We start from the raw sequence: 21,799 nt of genomic DNA, 5'->3' as shown, positions 1-21,799 counted from the left end.
TGCTAATGAATTATAAACAGTTCATGGAAATGCATCAGTTAAAATTAAATTCTATTTAATAGTCAATTGGTTAGAAGTCTGGAAAAATTTCTAGTCCTAAAATGAGAAAGTGCATGTGTATGTATAGGTATCAAGGGTTTCGAAGCTGTTTTCAGTTATGGAAAAAAAAAAAAATTAGCCACAAGAAACAAACAAACAATCCTACCAAAGCACAATAGTAGTTTTGAAGACAGAGAGGATTTTTTGTCATGACCAAATGGTAAAGACCTATCCTATTGGAATTGGAGATAGTTGGTGGTCACCCTGCCTTATCAGAAACATGTCTCAGGTTATTTATTATACCCAGTGACATCCACCTTGTCCTATGAAACAACATTTTGCTAATTCTGCCAGGGGTCCAAGCAACACAGAGCAGTCTCAGTGATTCAAGCACAAGCTGGCATTATAGCTAACTGAAAATACTTGTCTTCCTCAGGTAAAAAGAGGGAAAGCAAATTTTATTTAACTTGAAAAGTAGTCAAGTTGTTGGTATCATCATTGGCATGATGAGTTATAGGATCTGAAAGAAAAGACATTACATTTTTTTCCTTCTGGAAATGCTATAGCTCTCCAATCTGAAAAATCCTGCTGACTCACAGCATTCCATTTGAGGTTTAACATTTGAATTCAAAACCAGCACTTAAACTTTTTCCCAGCTGTTTCCATGTGTCATAGTCTCCTGTAATCACTTTTATGTTTTATGGCGGAGGAGAAAAAAATAATATCAGAAAGTCCTTAAGGGTCTAATACATGCATGTAATAAATGAGAAATATATATATATACAGAAGACAATTTCTCAAGTTGGCAAAATTTTTTGTCATTTTAAGGTATTGTTATATATAGGTTTGAGAGGTAATATAATGTTGCATATTCAAGAGTAGCTAGCGACTACATTGCCAACTTGGGTTTGATAGTCTTCAGAGTTTTTATTGCTGAGTTAAAATTCAAAACAGGTTTTAATTCCACAGTGTTCCCATTTCCTGATTGTCAGCTAATGACTGCACTATTCCTCCACTGGTGACATCAAAATTGCAAGAGATTGCAGTGCATTAGCTGTATGCATTCTCATGCTCAGAAAATATAAAGCAATAGCTGGGGCTCAAATTTCACGTGGAGAAATGTGAAAATATGTAACTGAGAAATCCGAAGTATTCTCCAGTGACTTGCACTAAATGAGGAAATTATACTTGCAAAATCAAGCACTGAAGCTGGAGATTGCTGTTTAAAGGAGCTATTTTTTTTTTCCAAATTAGCTGTGTTTTTATACATTCATCAAATCCCAGTGCTCTTAGACAGCCTGAATGTGTTGTTGGCATAATAAAGTCTCTAGAGGCTGGAGGGAGTTGACATTCCAGTGTAAGTGGGACAGCCACCTTCCCCATGGCAGAGTGTGTGCCGAAGAAATCCAGAATGCTTACAGAATTCAGATGGGTTCTTTACAAAGCATCCACTGGAAAACTTGATTCCAGTTTAAGGAAAAGCTCATATTTACTGCAGTTGTTTTATAAAGGAGCAAGAAGTGTATACAATTACAGTTTGAAAGGTAGAAAACAAGTTTTGACAAATTGAACGATACTCAAAGAGTAGGTGCCCAGCTGGGATTGCACTGAGGGGTTTGGGACATTGGGCTTGGAATTACCTCTTCATTCAAATAGATTAAAACAGATGTTGGAAGGAGAGACAATGATAGGAGGTTGAGAGCAACTGTGCTAGACACAGCACTGTCCTTTCAAGGAGACTTTTAAACTAGTGCCATGGTGGTACTGATAGGTACTGTACCACTGGAGACAGCACTCAACACAGAAGTTTTGACACAGAAGTTAAATATTTGATGGGAGCAGCTTGTGGCTCATCTGTGTTCTATATCAACAAGGTTAATTCATTTAGCAATGAGCTCTGAAAAACTAAAAATACTCACCTTTCCCTGGCCAAATTGAGAAATGGCCAAGAATGTTGCCTAAGTTTTATTGAAAACCAAAACCCCACTACAACACAGACCTTGCTTGTAAACTTTCAGTCCATTTCTACTTAAACTCCTAAATTGCTTCTGAATAGGGAACTTTCCTGCCAAGATCTGAAGCAACACTTTAGAAAATGTCCCCCAAAACACATCCAGGTTTCATCTCTAAACAGATTAGACTGGAGCAAGTGAATGAGACCTCTTAATATCAGTACTTTCATTAGTTGAGAGCTTGATAGAAGTTTTAACAAGCTTTTAAAATTTTATTTTGAAAATCCTGAGTAATAAACATGTATCACCTTTCACAGATGTTTGTCTCAGCAGCATTCATAATATTGAGTTAACCTATAGTGACACTGCAGATAAAAACTAATGATCCAATATGCTTCTGCTGTAGTGCTTTTAACAGTGATTTTAACTGTTTTCCTTTATGAACACTCAGATTATTGTTGCTATAATTTATTTTTCTCTTTTTATGAACTGTAATGAAGAGGTGAATAGTAATTCTCATTTATCTCTGTTTCAACAGGAGGGATATTCGAAACTGTGGAAAATGAACCTGTTAATATTGAAGAATTGGCTTTCAAGTTTGCCGTCACCAACATTAATAGAAACAGAACACTGATGCCTAATACCACATTAACCTATGACATCCAGAGAATTAACCTTTTTGATAGTTTTGAAGCCTCAAGAAGAGGTAATTATCTCAATTACTCTGTCAGTAGCATACATGTTCTATACTACCTTTCCCCAGCCTGATCTTGCCCTGATTGTAAAGTATATATGAATGGTAACGTAAAATTCATCTTTCAAAGTTAATTCAAATGAAGAATGAAGTTGGACTTGGACTTGTCATCTAGTTCCTGATAGAACACCTACATACTGTCGGCATGCTAAGAGCCCCAGATGGAAGGTGGCAAGTCCCAGCCCATTTTTCTTTCCAAAAAATAGATTTGCCACCTGGAATTCTGCAGAATATGATCACTGACTAACAGGGAGCACAGCGGGACATCACAACCCATAATTAGCACATGCACACAGATATCCATTATTCATAACAAATTATTCTACTGTACTCTAGAGAAGGGAGGCCAGTAGTCTCCCTGTTCTGAAATATAAATTCTTCAGTGGGTTAGAGACAGAAATTCCTCTATTATAAGCAACTCCAGGAATTGGTGTGGACAAATTTGGAAATTTTTTGCCTATTATTAAATCTTTCTAAGAGGGAAAATTATGGTCCAGTTTACTTGCATCTAGTTTACCTGGAGACCAAAACAGGAAGGGTAAAAAGGTCACAACTCTCCTAACCATTGTGCATTTCTTCATCTCTAGGAGGCAATCTTCAAGTTTGCTAAAATATTATGTACAGCAGTCTGATTCCTGGAATGCCAGGGCATGCACACATTCTCATGCAAACAGGTCTGCAGGTAGATCCATAAGTCCCTAAGACTTTGCAGATGTGTTTTGCAGTTCACTGTAACATCTATCAGTGTAAATGATACAGGGTAGGCTTGCAATAAAGAAAAAGATTTGTGTGCTATAAGACAAATGAAGGCTGGAAAATAAACATGTTTCTCATCATGGACTGTGCTAGAATGCTGGTGACCTTCCAAACATACAACTTATTAAATGCTCTTTGTAGTACTCTAGTTTTTATGAAAGACTGAGAAAAAGAAACACCAAAAATAGCTTAAAAATCTCTTTATTTTTCAAGTACCAGATATATGCTGGAACTATATGCTATATTCTATAAAACTATATGGTCTAGAAAATCAGGTATACTGGATTTATAATCCACGTAATCCAGACTGAAGTAGGTTTTTAGATTCCCTGTAGAGTAAAAATCTGTTCTGTGATTATTGTGTACGTATCTGAATCTGTAGGAAAGAATTAATTATATTTTTGTAAGTCTATGTGCAAGGAATCCATGTAGACAGTAGTAATTTCTTCTCACCATTAATTATTATTTATGCAATTTATAAATTAAAAGCTGTGATCCTTTGCAAAGGTTTCTGAATTAAACTTTGAAATCTTTTGCACTTTGTGCTGCCTTTAAATCACTCACAGTAGACTGAAAACATGATTTTTTGTCATAGTCTATAACTCTCAGAGAACTAAATATTAATTTAAAACATTTGAGCTCATTGTGGTTGTTTCTGTACTCAATTTTTCATCCAGTCACAGTAATTTCTATATTTCCCTCAAATAAGACCTTGCAAAAATACATTGCAACTCAGTGCATGCCTTTGTCCCAATTGATAAAGAAAGACCTTATTAGAAACGTTTGCAGTAAATTTTACCAATGGACAAAACTAATTAATATTACTTCATCTTCCATCTGTTTGCCTGGAAAGACATGGGAGGGAAAGAAAAATGAAAAAAATACCTACAGGTGGTATTCTTTTGGCTGAGATTTAGGCACAAAGAGAAAAAAACCTGTATTGATACTAGCACTTGAATAGTTTGGAAAGGTATTAAAATGTTGGGGTTCTTTATTTCACTTTGTTGTTAGTGAGGACTTTAGGGTTTACTGCCTGTGTTGTAAACACGGATTATGGATCACCAAGAATCATAGTGCCCTTTACTGTTTATGTTACTTCAGTAGCCTGAAATTAAAGCAATACACATATAGTAGAAGCTTGCCAGTCATGAAGGGATTTCATATAGTGTCTGTTGTGACTCCATGAATATATTTCCTGACATGCTGCCATGAAATCTAATTAATGAGATGCCCCTTTGGCAAGCCTTTAGTCAGAAAGCCCCTGGTTTCTCTAGGATAATGCCATTCTGAGAAAAGTAATTTAGGAATCAACATGATCTGAAGGTAATAAGCAGAGAAGTTGCTTTGTTTTTTATTTGTAGCAAGCGGGTTCTAGGATATAATGCTTATTATTAAAGCCATTTTCAGGAACCAATTGCAAATCTCCCAGTGGGCTTTGGAGTAGCATGATTATCCATTAGCACTTTGAAATTATGGAGATGGAAGGAGAATAAATTATCTCAGTAAACATCAGAAGTTACTTGCTTTTGGTGACTAACAGCTTCTTCCTCTCTGTTCCTCTCCCCACCAGCATGTGACCAGCTTGCCCTTGGTGTAGCTGCTCTGTTTGGACCTTCCCACAGCTCCTCCGTTAGTGCAGTGCAGTCCATTTGCAATGCACTTGAGGTCCCACATATTCAGACCCGATGGAAGCACCCTACAGTGGATAATAAAGATGCATTTTATATCAACCTCTATCCAGACTATGCAGCCATCAGCAGAGCAGTTTTGGATCTTGTACTATACTACAAATGGAAAATAGTGACAGTAGTCTACGAAGACAGCACAGGTAAGTAGCACCGGTGTGCTGCAGGTCATGCGCTTCTATCAATGAACACATCTGAATAAATTCTGAGAGGGTGTCTGTGATAGTTCAGTTTTGAATGCTTACAGTATTTTTCCCCAGAATATGAAGAAAAAGGTCTCATAAGGTGAAGCTATCCTGCTGCTATGGCATTTGGAAAGTTGTTTATTTCCTCAGGCCTTAAGAAGTCACCAGGAGGTAGCTCTCAGAGTCTGAATACTAAGCTACATATTCTGCTTATTTGTGGAACCAACAACACAGCTTCAAACTGATAAATATTCTAGTGTAGGGTTGATTAGGGACTCCTTCTGTCAATGAGAGGTTGATCCTGAGAGGAAACACATCTATAACCTGAAAGTTCAAACTGCAGCAATTTTAACATAAAGACTGCTCTCTTCTTGAAATTGTCTCAGAAACAGTCAACACACTTGTCAGATGGGTACCAAAGACTGAGTCTGAAAGTTGCAGTTAGTGTAAATGTTTCCAGCCTGGAACTATTAACTCAGATATCATTCCCTCTTTGGGAGGAGAACCCTCCTCTGGGCAATACAGTAGTCATAGATGTCCAGCGACATACCATGGACAACCAATATGTGTAACACAGATACTACTCACACAACAACAACAGCAAAGAAGAGAATAATAAAATTGTTCCTGGGAACAAGTGATTTAAGAGCTTATCAGAGAGTAGGATTTAATTTTTTTTTTAATACAAAGAGACTTTGGAAAAGTATTAGTTGAAGTCCAAGACACAGTCTGACATCTTTACAAATCTAGGCTTTACTACCCCTGTGGCTGATACTATATATACTATCACCTCCATCCTTCAACACTGTCTTTTTATGGTGAAGGTGTATCTGAACCACATGAATTTCTGAAAACTTGTGTTAGGCTTTGGTGGCCATTAATACGAATGAAGTACTTTGCTGTCAAAGCCACCCTGAGGCTGCATTGCTCAGAGAACTAAAGAGCCATCTAGAACTCTCCACATGTTCAGGTAACATTTACCTTGATTCTTTGATAATCGCATAAACCAAAATTAGATGAGCCATGAGCTGTCTAAGCTGTTAAAGGGAATATGCAAAAGAGTAAGTATGTCTATTAACATAATTTTGTAAAAACATGTCTGAAAAGCAGAGCTCTGCTAAAGAAAAATTCTCAAAACTTCAATTATAACGCTAAAAATGTTCCATTTATTTCTACTCTCTTGACAGTACAACTCATGTCCTCCTGGATCCAAGAGGAGGACAATGCCTCAGTGCCAATATTCTGTTCATCTTGGACTCAGAGAGTTTGAGGGCTGGAGGCAGAAGGAAAGGAACAAGTCAGGCTGGGTTTACTGTAGTGGCTTTCTTGGTTTTTTTCCATTGCTGTGCTTTAGTTCAGCAGGATTTCTTCTGGCTTCCGAGCACCATATGACAAAAAAATACTTGTGGGTGAATTAACAGAGGTCTTTTCCAGCCTACCCTGTTATCAAAATAGGGTTTCCAAACACTAAGTGCTGGGTACATGTTTGGATACAAAACCAACTGATATTAAAGAGACTTCATTTGCAGAGATTTTACAAAGTAATTCAGTCATTAATCATCTTATTAACTTGGAGTCATTAATTTAAACAGGTCAGTTTTCATCAGTATATTAAGTCTTTGGATTTTGGGTTGGAATGACACCATTTAGCTCAAACTCTTTTTATTTTTGATGCCGCACGTTTGACATTGTTGCACTACAAGAAACAAAAAACTTAGTAACTTTTATTTTTCTTAGAGGCTAATTTTATGTGAAGAGCAGCTTCGTTCCTAAACAAACAATGAAATCATAGCTGTAACAATAAATTTACAGTGATCCATGCCCGGATTATTCAGGTTGAGATTAGCCCTCCTCCAGGTTAAGAGACTACTTGGAAGATTAAGCATGGAAAATCCTGGTTTCATCCTCCACACTACCCTAACCCTCCACACTCCTCCTAGCCCCTGTGCCATCATGGCCAGCTCCTGCACAGAGACCACAGAGAGTGCCAAGCTGAGCTTTGCCCCACCTCCTATGGTTATGGTTTTCACTGCTGCATTGACACCTCCATCAACAGAAATGCAGCTACGAGTCTGGACTGTGCAATGTTAAAAAAATCGGTTCATCTGAGTGAGTTTATGTTTCCAAATTATCCAAATCACTTGTGCCTACCCTCCTTATCTCAAACACCATTTACCTTGCTGCCAGCTTTTGTAATCCGAATGTTTTTTCAGCCATAACTTTTTTCCAGTCAATGATTTTGGAGTGCATATAGAGACAAGAGCACTACAGATGTCTGAATGGCTTAGTATCAGCCTTCACAGACCTTTGCTGTTTAACAAGTTGTTTTTTTTTTTTAACTGACATCTCTTTTTTTAAATCTACCAAATTATTATTTTATAGTCCCATGTTTTTCATGAGCAGGTTGTATGACATATGAAGATAGACACTTCCAGGGGCCAAGTGCTTTACATCCAGGAAGTGACCTGTGTCAACAGAACTTGTAACACCAAAGGCACTTTGTGTGATACAGAACTATTTTCCCTTCATGGATTAGCATCTCTTAACTAATAGTCCCAAGTTATATTTTTTCAGCATTTTACCACTATACAAGCTTTACTCTTAGCTTGTCCAGTACTTCCACTTCCATGGTAAAGCTTCCATGGTAAGCCATATATCCCTTCTGAAATCAACAAAAACATTATCTTTTTTTTCCAGTCTTCTAGAATTCATTCAGGGTTCCAATATTTATCAAATTAGTTGTTGAGTGTTAGTAATCCAGTGAATGCATTCTATAGGACTGTCATTAATAAACAAATTTTATATATGCAGGTCTAGAAAACCTGCAACCTATAGTGCTAAAATTACATTTGGAATAGGAAGTACTTAGTTATCCTGCTTTTTATTGAATGTCATGTTAAGCAGTACCAAGGGCACCATGTTAAACAACCTTACTGTCTTCTTCAAAGGGACCTGCAACAGCTATAAAACTTGGATTTTGTTCCTAAAATACATTTGCAAAATTTATTCATGTTCCCTGAGTTCAACTGGTAAGATTTTCACCCTCTTGTCTCTTAGACTTCAGTATAAATAGGTATTCTAAAGCACACGAGAGCTGGTTTTTTTCTAATTCCTTTTTTTACTGTACCACTGATAGATGTACTTTCAGCAAAGTAATTGTTATTGATATTAAATTAATAGCTTCTGGCTATAGAGTAAATATTTATCTAAATATCTCATACTTTTTTCTTTCTGAAATTCTCATTGAGTTTATTAATGCCTAGAGCTTTCCAGTGCCAGGGAAAAATAAGACTAAGCAACTGTATTTATTTTTCAGGTTGACACTGCTCCTTTTTTCCATATCAAGCATAATCAACAGTATGCTCAAAGTCCCGAGGCCATAATCACCCTTCATTCTGATTATTAATTCCTCTCTATTTTTGATCAAGATGTTTAAAAAAAGAGTGTATATCAAGTGCAATGTGTAAGGCAAGATACTTGTCTCCTGAAATTTAAAAATAATCTAAAGAAGTCTTGCGATAGGTGTCATGACACATTGAGCATGCATTTCCCAAACACAGGAACCATAAATTGTAGTTTATCTTTTCACATGCTAGAACTAAGTAGGCATGTTGTTCTTTGATTCAATTTGATGGTTTGCGACAGATTTCTTCCAATATCCCACTTTTTCACCTTTTTTATTTGGCACATTCATCTATAGCAGACACGTGACATTGTGTCAGGTACCAACAAGTCAACCAAAAGCAATAACACTGCCTTCAGTGCAGGGTTGGCTCTGCTTTACATCTACTTTGTCTTCCCTGAATTCAATAAGTTTAACCTACCAGGTGCTGAGAAAGGAAACTACATCACATTCCTCATCTTCTTTGAGAATTCCATGCTTTCCCCACTTCATAGCCAGCTCTCCCAGCATTTGTTGAAATTCAGGGAAACCAGATATTTTCATCAGACCAGTTCAATTAGTTTGCAGAGGGCAGAATTTGAATTCTTAACAGAATTTTCTTTCTTTGAACTTGGAGTTACAAGAGACATCTAGCTTTACTAACTCTTACACTGTTTTCTAATAAAAATTACTTTTCCCAAAGCAGTAGCAGAAGCATTCTTCAATTTTAAGTCAGAATGAATCAACTATAAAAACTTTAATTAAAAATAAAATGGAAATGAGTAGGTGAATACTTTCTACTGATGCACACTACCACATTTACTGTGAATGTGCTTAGGGGTTTTTTTTGCCTGTTGTAATACTGTGTTTGTGATCTTGTGAGTTTGCTACAAAGGATTTGCAGTAATTCTAGATATCTCAAAGGAATATGAAATATTGAGAATCTTTCAAGTATTTAAACACTTTTACTCAAGTGCTGAAGAAAACTATCTTGATCAAACCACTACTTGTGATTGGAGATCCAGCTCCAAAGCTTACTGAATCCATCAAGGTTAGAGACCACAAGATACTTCCTCAATAACGCAGAACATTCCCAACTTTTTTTTTTTTTTTTTTTTTTGAAGGAAAAGGGGAAAGTGCTTAGATGTTGGGGTAAAAAGCAGCAGAACATAGACTGTAGGACAAGGAGGTTAGGGATGCAAGTCTAGTTTCCATCCTTACAGATTTTGTTTCAAAGACCAAGGTTAAGCCTTTCCTCTCAGTAGGTCTGGCTAATACTCTTGAGGCATTTTACAGTTCAGACTCAGCCACTGCAGCTGCCACCTGGCCGGACTCTACAACATCTTTCCTACTCAAGTCCCTGCTCCATCACAATCCTGTGTCAACATGCAGGTTAAATCACCCACTTAGCAGAGAAGGGGATGATCATAGTATCACAGAATTACAGAATGGTTTGGGTTGGAAGGGACCTTAAATATCATCTACTTCCAACCCTCTGCCATGGGCAGGGACACCTCCCACTAGACCAGGTTGATGAAAGCCCCATCCAGCCTGGCCTTGAACACTTCCAGGGATGAGGCATTCACCATCTCCCTGAGAAACCTGCTCCAGTGTCTCACCACTGTAGTGAAATGAGGCAACCAGGCGCCACTAATTGCCAGGGAGTGAGCATGAGCTTGTGTCAAGCCCACCCTAATTAGGTACAGGTGGGCTTGACACAAGCTCATGCCCACTCCCTGGCAATTAGTGGCACCTGGTTGCCTCATTTCACTACACACCATCCTCACAAAGAATTTCTTCCTAATATCTAACATAAATCTTCCTTCTCCTAGTTTATAGCCATTGCCCTTTGCCCTGTTGCTACACACCCTTTTAAGAAGTTCCTTTCCAGCTTTTCTGTAGCCCCTTCAGGTACTGGAAGGTGCTCTAAGGTCTCTTAGGGAGAAATACTTTCCTCTGTACTTGCTCCAACAGCTCCATGTCCTTCCTGTGGTAGGACTCCAAGGATACGTCACTTCTGGGCACTTCCCAACTTGGATAACTAGCTCCCTGACCTTGTGGAAAGTCAGCAATGCCCCCTCCCTTCTGCAGCCTGATCTCCAGATGGTCTCACCAAGTGAAAGAAAAGCAACTGCTGTACAAACTTGCCCAGGCCTTCCCCACCCTCCAGGAGTCAGACTAAGCCCTTCACATTTAAGATTTATTCCCCCCCAAAAATTGCTGATATCATGTCTGATGGTCTGGGGTTGTCAATCAGGAGGAAGAGGAAGGATAGTTATTCCCCTGTGTTATTAAATATTCAGGGAGATAGTTGACTCAGGCTTTTGCCTGTTCCTCTAAACAAAATATATAATGCTTCTTTAATTTCTTCAGTAAACTATAGCCAGGCTTTGTCTTCATTTCATGTCACAATAGAAACTGATGGACAAGGTCCAAGTCTCATGCAACTGAAGTAGGTGTTTTAAGGTACACATCATTTTCCTTGCCTGGAAAAGGAGATGAGAGTGCATGTGCAAATCTTTTTCTTTTGCTCATGCAACTCACCACACTTGCATTTAAGCACTTTTTGTTTCTGGAGAGAGAAACAATACTCGGTCTCAGGCTGTGGGTAGTATGCAGGATTCCACTCATGCCGGGCTCTTCATCCCAAATCTCAGTTTTCCCTCTTACAGTTGCCATTCATTACAGTGGTCAAGGCACAGCAGTCAAGAGATGAGAATTTCAGTGCATGGTACAAACAAGCTGGAGCTTTAGAGTAAGATAAGATTTTTAGTCAGTGCTGGACTAGTTGGCACTGTTGGACAGTGTTGGAATCATGTGTCCCCTTCTCAAAATAATGAGTTTAAATTGTTTCATATTTACACAGACTGGCTTCCAGCCAGCCTCTGATCTCACAGCACGTGCCACAATTTACATTTGAATACTCATAATGCTTAATATTATATATCAATTGTTGATACTTGAAAATCTGCAAACAACAGACCCAGCATTGCAGTGAGAGGGAAAGATAATGTTTTTCAAAACACATTGCCAGTCCTTGGGTGAAAGCCAACAGCCCTCAACATAGCAATCACTTCCAAACCTCAGAAGAAGTAGGGATGCTTCATCTTGCTTTACCCATACCACTGAACCACTCAACCAAGGATACTCAGACAAAAGAGAAATATATACCCACTCCCAGCAGGAGTGTGATGAGGGTTTTCATATTAATAATTTGCATGATTTTTGTTTAAGAAGTGCTTCTAGCCTGTATTCCCTCTCTTTATGCGTATTTTTAAGTCAGTGTTTTACTTTCACTCAGCAGGTGATCAGGAGTTTTTTGTGGGTAAATTACATTCATGGATAATGAGAAAGAGATTGTAATGAGACACCTCAAAGAACTCTTAACAATCTTACTTAGTTCTTGCAGGCAATACAAATGACATAGGAGTGATGAATTAGTAGAATTGCACTGTGTTTAAAAATCTAGGCAAATCTTCAACTGGTTGAGCTCCACTGACTTCAAAGAAGCCATGTGGATTTGTACCAGTTGAAGATATGGTCTTAGAAATCATATACTTGTGTTGATAAAGATAGAGCCAAATCTCAAAATATTTTGATTATTTATAAGATCTGAGAATTGCTGGGTGACCTTAGGCAAGTCATTTAATTTCACTATGCCTTCAATCTTCTTTTTTCTAAACCAATTATAAGAAAAAATTAAGGCTCCTCTTCCAGAGTATTGAAACATATCCTGGAATGAGGACAATGAGAGCCATATGGATGGATATAAAGAATAGTTATTGGTAAGTGCCACTCAAGATAACCACTGGTTTATAAGTGAGCCATCATGGGGGTGCTGGCCATTGAACCTTTTTTTCTTTTTATCTCCCCACATCTGCTCACACTTAACATTAGATAGGAAAGGTGGTAAAGAAGTTTCTTCAAATCTATGTTCTTGCTGTTTAATATTGAAATAATAATTAGCTGCCAGGGAAGAAACATGGTATCATTTTCTGCAATAAACTGTAGCAATATAGCATTAATAAAAATGTATCCTGTAGTCAACCAAACAAAATATGCTTCAGAATATTTATACCTTGAAGCCAAGCATAACCAGGAAAAGCTATAAGAAAATTAGGAGGCTGGCAAATATAAAGCCAACAACTAACCTTTGGGTATGTGAAATATGTTGGAACTGATAAGAGACCCTGTTTAATAGATACTCAATTCACAGAATGGTTTGTTCTTTAATTGCATATCATTTTTCAGGTCTGATTCGCCTGCAAGAGCTCATCAAAGCTCCTTCTAGATACAACATTAAAATCAAAATCCGCCAACTGCCCTCTGGGAATAAAGATGCCAGGCCTTTACTCAAGGAGATGAAGAAAGGCAAGGAGTTCTATGTGATATTCGATTGCTCACATGAAACAGCAGCAGAAATCCTCAAGCAGGTAAGGGGAAGGGTTGGAAGAGCATGACAGTCATTTTATGTCCTGAAGGATGCTATCCCCTCTGTTTTAGCAGTTGAGGCCATAGACTGGTGATGCTAGGGCACAGAAAGTGTTACAGAATGTGTAGCAGCAGCTGAACACTCAAGAGGAATCCAGGGCTTCACAGAACCATACCGATATCTGAAGGGAATCCAACAGATGCCCTGCAGAAGGAAATATGCATTTCTTTTTAATATGTCAGGTTCTGCTTGACTGGAAAGATTGTTGCATTTATTTCAGCTTGCTCTGGTTTAATCAATAGAGTTGATATGTTTCCCCCCCCAAAAAAAAGAAAAAAAAACCCGAAAAAAAAAGAGGAGCCTGTTTCGGAGTGTTTAGGGAGCAGCCATTGAGCTGTTGTCTCCACAAAGGCTGTGTCAGTAACACCAGGGTGTTCCAGGGTGATCCACTGTGGTCAAGGGCATAACTCTGTGTTCATGTCCCTCTAGCAAAGCAGGATTTGGTCAGCTGGCACTGACTCATTGGATTTTAAACTCCAGTACATCAAGAAGGTGGAAAAGAGAAAGTATGAGAAGAAAACCACATACTTTAAAACAGGAAGTGAGTCTATTGTGCAAGGGTTGACATAGTGCTGACCTAAGCTTGAGAGTTGGACAGCCACACAGGCAAGGATAAAAGTCACAAAGCCTGATGTTAATATGCTGGGACATTACCAGGGGCACACAAAGAGTGGTGTAAATTAGAATTTACTGTTGTCACTTTCTATATAGTTCAAGACAATCAAAGACTAAAGCACTTGCTCCTGTAATTTATTGACCTATAAGCAATAATATCAAGAAAGTAATATATTGTGTATGGCATTTTCCTTTTTGCTGCAATTGTACCTATAAGACATTTTGGGTTTACTGTTAGTCTAATGGGAAACACTGAGCCCAGAAGGTCATCAGAGAGGTTCCACTGATCTAAATATACAGATATGGACTGTTCCATAAAGGTTAAAACCTATGCTTTCATCACAGAATATTTTGCTGAAATATTTGTTATGTAGAGCAGCATTCTGTACCAAAGTAAGACAATTTACTGGTTGCATTAGTCTGTGGAGCCTGAATTTGCCCTCTTCAGACTGGAAAATCTTGGACTTTGAATGCACACATGCAGGATGCAGTATGCAGGTTTAGAACATCTAGTGTCCTAAACTACATGCACCGCAGATGTTAGGAAAGTAGGAGTTTACTAAATTTTAGTATTTTTTCTGGGTACAGAAAAGTCCCAAGTCCCCAAGTTATATATTTAAGCTACAGCAGGGCCAGATGCAGGCATGATACTAGGAATGTGAAGGAAGAGCAAGAAGAGGGTGTGCTGTCATGTAGCCTTCTCACATAAAGGTGAGAGCACTGCAGCAAATGGCAGTAACTGGGAAGGAGGGTGAACAGGAGATCTGCTGTCCCCTCTCTCTGCTCCCTGTGGGGCTGTCCAAAAGCATTAAAACAGGACAGCAGGAACAAGCTGCTCCAAAATGAAATTTGTGGGGGAAGAGTTAAACTGACAACAGAAATTTTCAAGGCTCTGGAAGAAGAAAGTGTAAATGTCTGGCACACTGCAGGAGGCACAAAACTTAAAAAAATAGCATGCAGAGTGTGGGAGGTAAAAAAAAAAAACAACAAAAAAACCCCCAAAAAACCCAGAACCGTAGTGTTAAAAGGAGAGGAAGTACTAAAAGATGCACTAAGACAGGGCAAAGTGGCAGAATATGCTTTTGTGGGAAATGGATCAGGGTAAAAACTAACAGGCAGCAGGTACAGGTAATGCTTTCCTCAAAAACTCAGAGGAATGCTGAATGGCCATGTGGGAGAAAACAGGAATATTAAGAGAGGTACACCTGTGGGTCAGAGCTTCAGGAAAGGAAGCAACATCAATATAGGTTAGAAAGAAAGAGAAAATGATTTTTGCATGAGATAGCTCTATGGCTGAATCTAGATACTGGCAGCAGTAACTGAGCTGCTGAAGCTCCTCACTGTCAAAGGCATCTGTGAAAAATGGGAAGGTGCAGAGGGCTCTGACTTCACATGTGATTCACCTGATTGTAGGTTAGCGACATGAAGTATCATGGTTTGCATTCTCATCACTGCACACAGAAACCTCTATATTTATATAATTTTACACTGAATGAAAACAAGATATTAAAGGGAATACAGTAGAAATTACTTTACAAAAACATTGAAAGGTTAGTAGAGAATATTTTTTACTTTATAAATGATCCAACAGATATTACAGGAAAAACCATTATCATTAAATAACATATGACTTCTAATAAAAGCAGGAATTAGAGCCAACAATCACCTAAAATTGTTCCCAAAGAAAGATTTTCTTGTCTGCTTACTGTACTTACAATAATGGAGCAGGTAGTTAGTAGACCATGAAGGAGAAGATAAATAAAGGAAGTGGAGATTCATAGTGGCTTGGGTGGTGGAAGGTATTTTACAGATTAAAACTTCATTAGGGTTACACAAGCATAGACCATGAGTGCCTATGCTGTTTCTGTGCCCTCCTCGCCCTCTGAGCTTGCACAGGTTCCTGCCAAAAAGCTTTACACAAGGGTTTGCATTTGCCCTTTTCCAAGCCCAGGGATGTCTCCTCTGTACCAGGAGCAAGAGGCCACCTTCTCACCTGCTCTGGCCACATTTCCCTGTTGTGGGGCAGTGAGTCAGATCACCAGCAGCATTTCTTCTGCCTGCCACCAGCTTGCCTTGGAGTTGAAGGCACAGGCAAGACGGAAAATCTGCTGCCCTTTTTCTTCCAGCAGTGCCTGTGGTGCCAGGGCTGGTGGTGTCACCGATGGCTCTGCAAGAAGGGGATGCTCATGCCAGCACTCAGGGGACACAATCTGAAGCACAGTTTTTTTCCCAGGAAGGGAGGACAAGGGGTGCCTAAAAGTTTTTTGTGAGAGCAAAAGGACTAACACATCTGAAATTATGTCCTGAAAGAGTCATCAAATGGAGCTGGTCTTAGGACTGCAGAGCCCATTCTGCAGCCCATTACTGAGCTGTGGGACTAGGGGAAGTAACTTCTTTACTTGCCTCCTTCAACCTCTTGTTTACAGAAGGCACAAAAGATATATTTCTTCTAAATGAGGCTATCTTTTCCTTACTTATTGCTTCCACTAAAATACCACTGAGCCACGCTTCTTCCTTGTGCACAACAAGAATGGGTGAATCAATAATCTAATTTAAACAAAATGCGAAGCCTGCACACAGCTGAATATCCTATTACCTAAACTCACATATTTCCCCTTTTCTCTGAAATGCCACAGAAAGTACAGGCTTTTTTTTTTTCATATTCCAAATCCCAGTTCAGCTTAATGAAGACTGGTCCTCTGATCACTCAGATCTGGAAAGAGCAAGAGGAAATTGTGGTTATTAGTTGCTGCTTTCTCCAATAGTCACTGAATTTTCTGTCTATATTCCCCCACAAGGGTTGGTGACCTCATGCACATGACCACTACATGGTGGCTAAAGGAGTTTTCCAGCTCTGTTGTGTGTCGCAGGTAACCACCTCAACTCGCAGTTCTGCTGCCCAAAGTGACCCATCCCACAGGGATCAGGAAATTCTGAAATTAGTCGGATGGGGAGGTTATGCCAGCAGGGTTTTCAAACCAGACACACACCACCAGAAGCGAAGGAAAATGTTTCAGCTGATCTGACACTCCCATAGTCTACCTGAAAATCTTGGCTGTTGGAACTTTAAACCTCATGAAAGCTGGACAAATCACCTGACAAAGAGAGAGATCTAATAAAAATTAGATGCCAAAAATAGGAGCTAGGTGAAACTGTGGCATCTTAGAGTAAAAATGTCAACTCCAAAGTCTCAAGATCTGTTAAGCTTTGTAGGAGCCTCCCTTTTTCACTTCAACAGTACCTGTCCTGCTGTGTTCCAAGGGTGCTTAACATCTCTTTCCCTTCCAAACATAAAAATAGACATCCCTGGGAGAGGTTGAGAAAACCAGGCACTCTCCAAACTTGCTAAAGTTCAGCAGGACTGGTTCCCTAACACAGGAAAGCTGGAAACATTTCCTGACAGAAAAACCCGGTGGTTATCATATTAACTAATAGTTTGTAAACAGAGATTTGGTGTTACATTTGATTAAATACTACTATGTTTAGTCCAGCATTACCTTTTTATATGTTGAACTTATTACAAGAAGTTTAGTTGTTATAGTGAGCCTTCAGTTTATTCTTCTAACACACAAATATCTGACGTGTTTTGTTGCTTATATTATGTTGTTACTAGCCTTAAATTACCCATGTGTCCCTCCACACCTTTAAAATAAACTTTATGAAATATACTGTATATTTAATCAGGTGTAGGACTCTGATAAAGCATCTGAAAAGTCTAATGTGTTCACTTTCAGTATTTGGCACAAAAGTACAAAAGCTAAGTGTCATTGTAGTATACATTCAGGTACAATAATAAATGTGAGAATATAAATACAAAACCTCATTTCTTGAGTATGCTCCCTTTAGTGACTCAACATGTAGGCTGAAGCCCACTCTCCTTCTGGGGAAATACCAGTAACAAAACCTCTCAGATCCCCAGGTGCCAGATTGAGAAGCATTCAGCTCACTGATTTTATCTCTTGCTCATTTATAAAAGTGTTTTGCAAGGGAAATATTATCTTTTAATCACCTGGTTTCTGCTGACCAGCATCAGGTGAGCAGAGCAGTGGATTAAGGCAGTAGTGAAGACACAGGATTCAGAAATGGTGTGGCAGGGGTAATTCACCCTGAAATCTGGCAGTCTACTTCAGTTCCTAAGTCTAGCTGTGGGTTTCCGCAGAATAAAGCTGGTCATTGCCTCAGAAACTTAATTTTGATCTTGGAAGATACTGGAACAACAGGCTATGAGTCAGAGTACAGTTTTTTGGGGTCCTGCCTGTGTAATGTCACAGCCGAGCCATGCTGAGACCTCTGCTTCTCTGTTCTTGCAGGCTGTGCTGTTTAGATGAAAGCTAAACTAGTTACATAAACTGGTGTGTTTAGTTGTTCTTTCCTGCCTTGGAGCATTCACTTGGTGGTGCAAATGCAAGGAGATTTTCAAGCTGAGAGAGTTCTTTTGGTCTTGGTACTGTGAGATAATGTCCAAGCTGGAGTTTGAAAGATAGGGCTGCTTTCCTAGCTTCCTGGGATGTCTTCAGGAAGCAGAAAGACACAATTACAGCTGGCTAGGGCCCTGGGCCAACTCATTCATCCTGCCCAGTTGCCATGGACCTCTTTCCAGCTGGGCTGCAATACAAGCAAAATATTTACAGAATATATCTTATTTCTTGGTATGGCACAGGCCCATGTTGGAGGAACTCTACAACACTCCAATGGGACTGTTACTGTGACTGAGTGTAATGCACATTTCCAGTGGGCTGTCACATCCCAGTAAGGCTGCCTATACAGAGTCCAGAGATCCACTGTAACCACAATATAAACCTCTTATATAGCACACTTGAGAGGCAAGGAGGCAGAGAGACTTTTCTTAACAGTGCGTCTTGCTGGTCTTACAACAAAAACAATGTTTGTGCCAACTAACTGGATAATTAAATGCATTTATTTAATGCTCATGAAATAAAAAAATAGCATGAGTGAGGAAAATGCAAAGCAACAACAAGCAAAATATTTGATGCAGTTCCTGCTGATATGTTTCATCATCATTTTTATTTCAACCTGTCTTGAAAGAGGACTGACAGTAGCTCTAAATGAGGTAGTGATTTTTCTACATGATGAACAAATGTAGGCTGAAACCGGAATGTGATGCGAGCCAGCAATAGTGCACTCAGAAAGATTTGCAGATGTAAGAGTGAGTACTTTTATACAGTGTCTCTCCACTTGGCATATATATTTTGACCACTGATACTTTTCAGATTCACATTTCAGTTCATGACCATGAAAGTACAGTTCTGTGAAAGGCATAATCAACTCATATCTGAGTTTGACTGAAGAATAGGATTCTATGCAAGACAGGAAAAGTAGATGTACAAGGAAAATGTAGAATATATTAGCATGATTTCAGTAGTTTACATTCATCTAAGCTCAACATTAAGTAAAGCTGTTATTATTTAAATAGGGTATTTATGTCAGATGTATAATTATTTAAATAATTGCATGCAAAATTATTTAGATAGAAATGTGCGATGAAATACCATTCTGTTTTCTTATGAGCAGCTATATACACATAAACCAATCTTGTTGCCTTCCCTTCTCTCTCCTGGTCTGTTCTGCTCATTTTGTGGAGTGGGGAAGATACTTGCTCTATGGGAGGAGCTGGTGCAGCTACTTTGATAGGTACTTCAGAGGCATCCCAACGTGAAAGGAGTCTTTGCTTTTATTATTGTCTCTTTCCTGGTAGTGTCTATAATATGCTTTCCTATTATCTGCTATGTTGCAAACACACAGCAGAAGATGAGTCCTTGCTGGTGAGAGGGCAAAAGTGCAACTGTCCCCTTTCTACTTAAGCTTCTGAGTAATTAACACTTTGGGGTCTCCTGCATGATCCTTAGCATTCCTCTTGCTTTTGCTTTAACTTTTCTTCATCTTCTGTTTTCCTAATGCCATCCTCTAGAGTAGTCATTTGGTAATCAAATCTTCCTTCATTGGGAATTTTATTTAGTGACCATGTTACCCCCAAACATAATGAATTTATTATTATAAAATCTTTACAGTCCATAAATGAACATCACTCTAAGTTAACCTACAGATCTAACATGTCACAGCAATGTCTAAGTGCCATATAATTGTTAAATAGTTGCCTTTATGACTAAAGAGTGAGAACAACCAGTTAAGACTGGTCTTGTGATCAATAATAAATGAGAGGGCAGCGGCAGCCCAAGGCCCAGATTGGGACAGATCCAGCATCACATCTTATTCCTTAATCAGACAAGGACATGAGTAATGTGTGCATGACACTTACAAACTCTCTTCCAGCTGTCTGCAACTTCATATCTTAATTGAGCCATCACTAAGAGGGAAAATACAAAAGTACCACATTGATTAAGCCTTCCTGGCCTACTGCAATACTTTCTTTGGAAGAATTTCAGCAAGCATTTCTCATGGAGCCCTCAGGTGCAGGGTCCTTGGCAAACCCATGGCAACTTTCCAGCAGCTGCCATCTTCAACTCTCTGTGTTACGGCAGATAAATTGCTGGCTGAACCTTGCTTTTCACTTGAAACTGCCTTTGCTTTCCAGGGGGGTTGGTTCTTGTTTCTTTTCTAAGACAGTCCTGTAGAGTGACTTTTAAAATCATTATTATTCACAGGTCTGTGTGTTTATTTTATTGCCATCTCTGTTTATAGCACAATATCTGGGAATCAATATTCTCATAAAAACTTTTAATGAAAACTGGGTTCAGGAGGCAAACACTCCTCTCAAGCCACTGCCATTGGATTTGTGAGGAAAGCAGTAATGGGGCTACCTAGGATTAGCTAGCAGGATTTCCAGTAGCAGTGTAGCTGCAACACAGCTTAGTCAATGCTTCCCAATCATCCAGGCTACACTCATTTAAATCATTCTATGTAATGTATCTGTCTAGTTAAATGTTGTATTTTAAGGCATTATGTGGTTCTCCAGTGTCTTACAACCTCTACACAGGCAGATTGCAGTTTATTTCTTCTGATAACACAAGTGCAATAACTTGATGCCATCTCTTCTATCTCAAGTTGTAATTAAGACTGTGATGGTTCAATAATTTTAACCTTGGTATTTGAGTCCTCTTCCATTTATTAGTATAATTTTGTGTTCCTACTAATGTAAAACCATGGACTAGATGAAGACATCCTGCAGAGGACCAAATAAATTTAGGCATACAGAGGCTTACCTCAGCTCAAACCACATTTGTATAAGCTCACAGATGCTCTGTTACCCATGTGAAATAATTGGGTTATTTCAATACAGCCCCAGCTCAAAGGAGACCTGCAACATAAAAATCCTGAGCAGTACCTCCTTCATATAGGAGAGACCTTAGACATAGAAATTCAGCATCTTCAGGGAGTAGAACTGAGCCCAGCCAGGTCAGCTGAGAAACACAGCACGCAAAAGTTTCCCTTGATACTAACATATCATTTTCTGTGTGTAAATAGGGAATGAATATAAGTCGCCAGGACTGCTAGGTTGCTCATTTCTGCAGGTAATAAAATCACTCTAAGAAACTGGATAAAAGATGTTTAATAAAACAGGAAATAAAAAAGGCAAATTTGACATATAAATCCAGTGGAGCATTTCAATAAAAAACATACCTCCTGGCTTGATTTTTGTTTGGTGGCTGGAAATGGATTAGTTGTTTGTGATTAACACTGTGAATTTTTTTATTATATACTGCAGCACTTTAGAAAGTTCAGGTTCTTTTTTTTTTTTTTTTTTTTTTTTTGGTGAGAAATTGCCATATACAGTCACAAAACTCTCAAGGGCTTTTGACTAGAGAGAGGATTTTGGCAAGCCAAACCAAACAGCTCTTCACTGTCTTCCAAACAGCTATTAAGGAACTGCTAAAAGTGTCCTAAAATACTTATCATATCATATGCTTATGCTACTGTGATCAAGACTGACTAACATATAACCTTTGTCAGTGTTACTGTC

The 21,799-nt window shown here is 38.8% G+C and overlaps 1 protein-coding gene across 5 annotated transcripts in view; it reads left to right on the top strand.

Moving 5' to 3' along the window:
• The window catches only part of GRIK1 (glutamate ionotropic receptor kainate type subunit 1), a 169,661-nt gene that overhangs the window by 86,532 nt on the left and 61,330 nt on the right, over positions 1-21,799 (top strand). For all 5 annotated transcript variants that reach the window (XR_003988511.1, XM_030464444.1, XM_030464467.1 and 2 more), the window contains exons 2-4: positions 2,530-2,697; positions 5,072-5,329; positions 13,005-13,186. Coding sequence is in view for 4 of the 5 variants with exons in the window: in XM_030464444.1 (XP_030320304.1) it covers positions 2,530-2,697; positions 5,072-5,329; positions 13,005-13,186 (608 nt within the window). In the remaining variant the exon portion in view is untranslated. The remainder of the gene's footprint in view (positions 1-2,529; positions 2,698-5,071; positions 5,330-13,004; positions 13,187-21,799) is intronic.

Source organism: Calypte anna, chromosome 1 (assembly GCF_003957555.1).
Source record: "Calypte anna isolate BGI_N300 chromosome 1, bCalAnn1_v1.p, whole genome shotgun sequence".
NCBI lineage: Eukaryota > Metazoa > Chordata > Aves > Apodiformes > Trochilidae > Calypte > Calypte anna.
The sequence above is the reverse complement of the archived record's forward strand: the minus strand, read 5'-3'. Positions and strand labels throughout refer to the sequence as shown.